This window comes from Fukomys damarensis, unplaced genomic scaffold (genome assembly GCF_012274545.1).
Source record: "Fukomys damarensis isolate Sample0158 unplaced genomic scaffold, DMR_v1.0_HiC HiC_scaffold_23, whole genome shotgun sequence".
NCBI classification, from domain to species: Eukaryota; Metazoa; Chordata; class Mammalia; order Rodentia; family Bathyergidae; genus Fukomys; species Fukomys damarensis.
Window position 1 is genome coordinate 15,073,763 of NW_022900935.1, and position 5,719 is coordinate 15,079,481.

Consider the following 5,719-nt stretch of genomic DNA (forward strand, 5'->3'; position numbering starts at 1 on the left):
TAAAATTTTTACTTTAAAATTTTTTCTGCATTTTTTTTCTTTTTTTTTTTTTTGCTTTTTGGTACTGGGGATCAAACTCAGGTCCTTGCGCTTACGAGGCAGGCAGAGGAACCACTGAGCTAAATCCCCGACCCTACCAGAGATTTTTGAGAGGGTCTCGCTAAGTCACTAAATTGCCCAGGCTGGGTTCAAACTTGCAATCCTCCTGCCTCAGCCTTTGGGAGGCTCCCAGAGCTAGGATTACCAGCATGTGCTACTACACCCAGCCATTCTATAGGAGAGGAAACTGACATTCAGTTGAGTAATCTGAACTGTAGTTTACCTAACCCCAAGTATTTCAGTGCTCCCTTCATAGCACCATTTTCTAATTTTTTTTTGTACCAGGGATCGAATTCAGGGCCTTGTGCTCGCGAAGCAGGCTTGGTGCCAGAGCTAAATCCTTGACTTTTTTAGTTTTTGAGATAGGGTCTTTACCGTGTAGTTCAGGCTGGCCTTGAAGTCATGGCACTCATCCTGCTTCAGCCTCCCAAGTGCTGGGATCACTTGGCATTTTCTAACTCTAACTGAATAGTGAATCATTCTTGGGTATATGACAAGCCAGTTAGGGGGCCAGGAGAGCTGCGTGTGGTAGTGCCTGTCTAATCCCTTAGCAAGCTGAGGCAGATCAGTTCAGGGCTATCTTGGGCTATGCAAGACTCCTCTCAAAAAGAGAAAGCCTAGGTGGAATGTATTCCTTTTGCTCCGCCTCATATTCACCCATTCAGTCTCCATCTTACAGCTATCCAGTCTTTAGGCTGAGATGAAATCTATAAATCTCTCTTCCTTGTTTTCCTTTTTTGTGCATGTCATCATCTCCCTTGTATTCCAGTTATTTTGATTAAACATGAGCCAGTTCTAGTCCTTTTTTAAAACCAGAATGAGATATAAATATTAGGTGAATAAACAGTTACGTCTGCTTGTCAGACTGGGCTTTCATAAATTAGGAGCTGTGTTTCACTTATCTCTGTATTATTCTCTGCCACTTAGTTAAGTGCTGAGTTTGGTGTTGCTGGATGCTGGGGAATGTTTGTGTGGGGCCATTTTATTTCTTGAAACATGCAGTTTGGATAAACATAAAAAACTTATGCCCTTCCCCATGACCAGCTGAGTCACCTTTTTTTCCCAGTACTGGGAATTCAGGACCTTCCACTTGCCAGGCATATGTGCTTTGCTACGCTTTTTTAAATTCCTGGGCTTGGGTCACTATTTTTATTTATTTTGGTTTTTTGAGACAGGGTCTATTTAGTTGAGATTGACCTGGAACTGTGATTCTCCTGCCTCAGCCTCCCGAGTGCTGGGATTACAGGTGTGCACCACCATGCCCAGCTGGGTCACCATTTTTAAAAGCAGTGTTACTTTTTCATCTTCAGTGACCTAACCTGTCCTATAAATACCATTCTCTCTAAACATAGTTAAACAATGTATAAAGAAATGCTTTATAAACTGTTATAATGTCAAGGTTTTAAAAAGTGGTTCATCAGAATGTTCTTGGTCATCTCATTCAGGAACTGCAAGAGGAAATGGAGGAACGAAAGAGGCAGTTAAGAAGCGGGGTGCAACTCCAGCAACAGAAGAACAAAGACATGGAGCAGCTAAGGATCGGTCTTGCGCAAGAGCTCTCAACATATAAGTCAGTTTTTGCTGCCACCCAAGTCCCACCTAACACTGGCTGAGGAGGCGGTGGGGAGGGCTCAGGGAAATTCACTTAACAGTGTTTAAAAAAGAGATGATTTTTAAATTGCGCTCATCCAGGAACAGATGGAAATGGCTCTCTCTTTTTAAAGGGCTATGCTTCCCAAAAGCCCGGAACAGGCTGATGCTCCCACTTCTCAGGCAGGTGGAATGGAGAAACAGTCTCAAGGTGACCACTGTGGGTAGAGGAGTGGTGTTTACATCATTACTGCTTAATACTAACTAATGCCTTTTTTGGTATGGAACTACTAGTGATTGAACCCAGAGCCTCATGCATGCTAGGCAGCAGACACTACCATTGAGCTACATCTCCAGCTTAATGCCTTAAAAAACTTTAAGCAACTAATAATAACCTATTTAATGATAAGCTGTGACTCTGAAATGGTTAGGACAAATATTTGAGTTCACTTGCAAGAAGTCAAAATATGACCTAATTATTACTAGGAATTCTGAATTAGATAAGGCACCTGAGCTTTGGGCATTCTCACATCTTGCTGTTCAATTTCCTTAATGTATCAGAGAAGTCAGTTGTGTATATAATTCACACCATGAGAGAAGCAGCCTACAAAAAGGCTAGATTAAGCCATATGGTAGCACACACCTGTAATCCTAGCACTTAGGGAGGCTGAGGCAAAAGGACTGAGTTGAAGGCTAGTCTGAACTATGCAGCCAAAAAACCAAAATTACTAATAGTCATGAAAAAAAAAAGCTGAGGATGGTTTAATGGCTGAGAGAACTTCTTAGTATGTGGGAATAACCAACATACTTTTTTTTTTTGGTACTGGGCATCAAACTCCACAATACTTATTTTTTTGGTACTGGGGAACTCGGGTCCTTGTGCTTGCTAGGCAGGCAGCGGAAATCACTGAGCTAAATCCCCAGCTCACTTAATCTATTTATGAATTATTCAGGATCCTTACTGTTTTACCAATATTCTCATTCATATCTATATCTATATGTTTTTTGAGATAAGGTCTTGCTATGTAGTTCAGGCTGGCCTTGAACTCCCAGTGTCCCTGTCTTAGCCTCTTGGAGCATTGAGATTACAGGTGTGAGTCCCAACGCCCAGCTCTTCATATTTTTGTTTTGTTTTTTGAGACAGGGTCTCACTATGTAGTTGAGACTGACCTGGAACTCACTATGTAGTCCAGGCTGGTCTCGAACTCATAGTGATCCTCCTGCCTCAGCTTGACTGCTGGGATTACGGGCATGCACCACCACGCCTGGCCGTTTTTCATATTCTTATAAAGTAATAGATTCTCTTAGATAAACTAAGAAGTCTGGGGTTGGAGCTTAGTGGTAGAGTGCTTGCTTAGAAGACATTAGGTTTGATCTCTAGCACTGCAAAGAACCCCACAAAAAACAAAATAAGGATAAATCACTGTCAAGTCATACAGTAGTAGATACCCATACATTTCCTTTATTTCATATTTGGATACAAATTTGTAACTCCCCCCCCCCAATCAGGGGATCAAACTCAGGTCCTTGCACTTGGGTGTGGTGCCACTGAGCTAAATCCCCAGCCCTTTTGTAACTATTTAGTCTTTTTTTTGGTACCGGGGATCAAACTCTGGACCTTTCGCTTGGAAGGCAGGTGGCAGAACCACTGAGCTAAATCCCCAGCCCTATTTTGCCTTTTTGTAATGTTCTAGAATTTTCAATTACTCTGATATAACTGATTATGCTTACCATTTGGGAGACTATTATAACTTTATAATGAGGTCAAGGATCTGTTAAACATGTAGACAGTAAAAAAAAAAATGACTATAAAGAGATGAAACTAAATCTCAATTTTTTTTTTGGTACCCGAGATCGAACTCAGGACCTTGCACTTGCAAGGCAGATTGTAGAACCACTGAGCTAAATCTCCAACATCTCAAACATCTTTTGTTTGACAGGGTCTCACTGTGTAGTTCAGGTTGGCCTCAAACAAAGCCCGGGCTGGCTTTGGACTCACAGTGACCCTCCTGCCTCAGCTTCCAAAATTGCTGGGATCACACGTGCAATACCATGTCTGGCTCTCTCAAGCTTTTTTTTTTTTTTTTTTTTTTCATTTTGGTTTTTTAAGACAGGGTCTATGTTGTTGAGCCTGACCTGGAACTATGTAACCCAGGCTGGTCTCGAACCCACAGCGATCCTCCTGCCTCAGCCTCCCAAGTGCTGGGATTACAGGCGAGCACCACCACACCCAGCCTCTCAAACTTAAATTACTGTGTGAAGTTAACCTGAGCACTGAAAACAAACTACCCCCTCATCACTATCACATAGGCAATGATTTGTTTTGTTTTGCAAATAGGAAGCACTGTTTACCAGGGGAAAGTCATCCCTACTTATATGTAATTTAGTATAGTAATCTCTCCCAATATAGCCTGTAATATTTAGAAATTGGAGATTCATTATTACATAAAATTTTCTTCTGTATTATTTCAAGTTAGAGAAAGCATAAACTTACTCTTTTTTTCTCTAAATCTTACAGGGGCTGTTTAGAACTGTATGGCAGAATCTGCAACACAGAAACCACCAAAAATACTTCCTAGTAAAGATTTAATTACCAAGTACCCTTTGGACATACCTTTTCCCAAACAGACAAGGAATGCCAGAAATTGGCAAGCAAATGACCCTGTGAAAATTGCAAATACTGGCTAAAGTGATTCTATCATTGGCTGGTAAAACACAAGCCAACTCTTAGCTGGACTTTACTTCATAGGCCACTGGTATTTGCTGACCTAAATACGCTGAGGAATGGAAAAATGCCTCATCTTCTAGCAGCAACCCTCACATGCATGCTGAGTAAAGGATAAGTGTACAGATATATCTTGCAGTATTACGAAGAAATGTATCTTGCCTTGTGTTGACCCAAACAAAAAACATTTGGGGAGACAAAAAGACAGCCAATTTTCCTTATATGGGTTTACAACTCAAATTCTTTTGTACCATGAGTGTTAAGATTTTAAATGAATCTGCTTATAAAGTTTACTTTTACTTAAGGATTATGCAGACTCAATGTACTCTTAAATTTTTTGTCAAGATAATTTTCACAGTACTCTAAGACAACCAGAAAAAGGAACCAATTCAGATCTGAATGTAATGCTTTAAAACCACTGTATTTAGATTTTTCCCAAATGACTGGAAGTGAATTTTGGGTCAGAATGATCTATTCAATCAAAAACAAAAACTGAATGACTGAAAAGAACTAATGATTTTATCTGGTTATGGCTCAGGATGATACAGGCTTTCAGAGCCTATTGTTTTGATCCTCTAAGTACGGGTCCCAGTGAAAACATACTGGAGAGAATCAACCTCTTTGTGAGAAGAGGTTCAAGAATGTTTTCCACATTTAAATTTTGCCTTAATTTCTACCATACTGCCTTTGAAGAAAGCCTGTATAGTTCTCTAGGGACTGACTTTTTAAAAAAAATGCCATTTTACCACAGATTAGTCTGTGCACCTCCAGCTGTGTTTTATGTCTTCAACTTTCCCTGAAATGGAGTAAATGTCTTTTCTATAGTTCTGGGTCTAATTCTATTCTTGATAGTCAAAGGTCATAGAAAATAACTCATCTGAACAACTGTTCTAAAAGTGATAGATTTGTATTTGATGGTGTTATATTCTAAATAAAACCCATCAGCATGGGGTTATGTAGAAAAGCAATTTATTCCATTATAAGCACTTACATAGTTAGTCATGAAGAGTAACAGGCCTGCTGGTGAAACAGGTCACCTAAAATGGAGATGGTATCAAACTAGTGGTCAAGGACTAACTTCTAAAAAAAAAAAAGCAACTCTTATCAAGGATTAATTTAATTTTAAAAACAAATATAAGCTATCAAATCAACCTTCTCAACTTGACAGTATACCTGAGGTACAACTGTCAGGTAAAAACATACATCTTTACAACTTGGTGGTCCCAAGTTAAAACAACAACAAAAAAAGAACAAATACCATTTCACAGAAAGGAAAGGAATAATATGGAAACAGATCAAGAAATA

At 39.7% G+C, this 5,719-nt stretch overlaps 1 protein-coding gene across 3 annotated transcripts in view; it reads left to right on the forward strand.

The window, feature by feature from the left end:
- Sync (syncoilin, intermediate filament protein) overlaps positions 1-5,587 on the forward strand; it is a 25,903-nt gene extending 20,316 nt beyond the window's left edge. For 2 of the 3 annotated variants that reach the window (XM_019207111.2, XM_010621538.3), the window contains exons 3-5: positions 1,545-1,669; positions 1,824-1,900; positions 4,208-5,587. In XM_019207111.2, coding sequence (XP_019062656.2) covers positions 1,545-1,669; positions 1,824-1,900; positions 4,208-4,218 — 213 coding nt within the window. In that variant the 3' untranslated portion in view covers positions 4,219-5,587. The remainder of the gene's footprint in view (positions 1-1,544; positions 1,670-1,823; positions 1,901-4,207) is intronic. The other variant, XM_010621539.3, reaches the window with a different exon arrangement.
- The last annotated feature ends 132 nt before the right edge of the window (positions 5,588-5,719 follow it).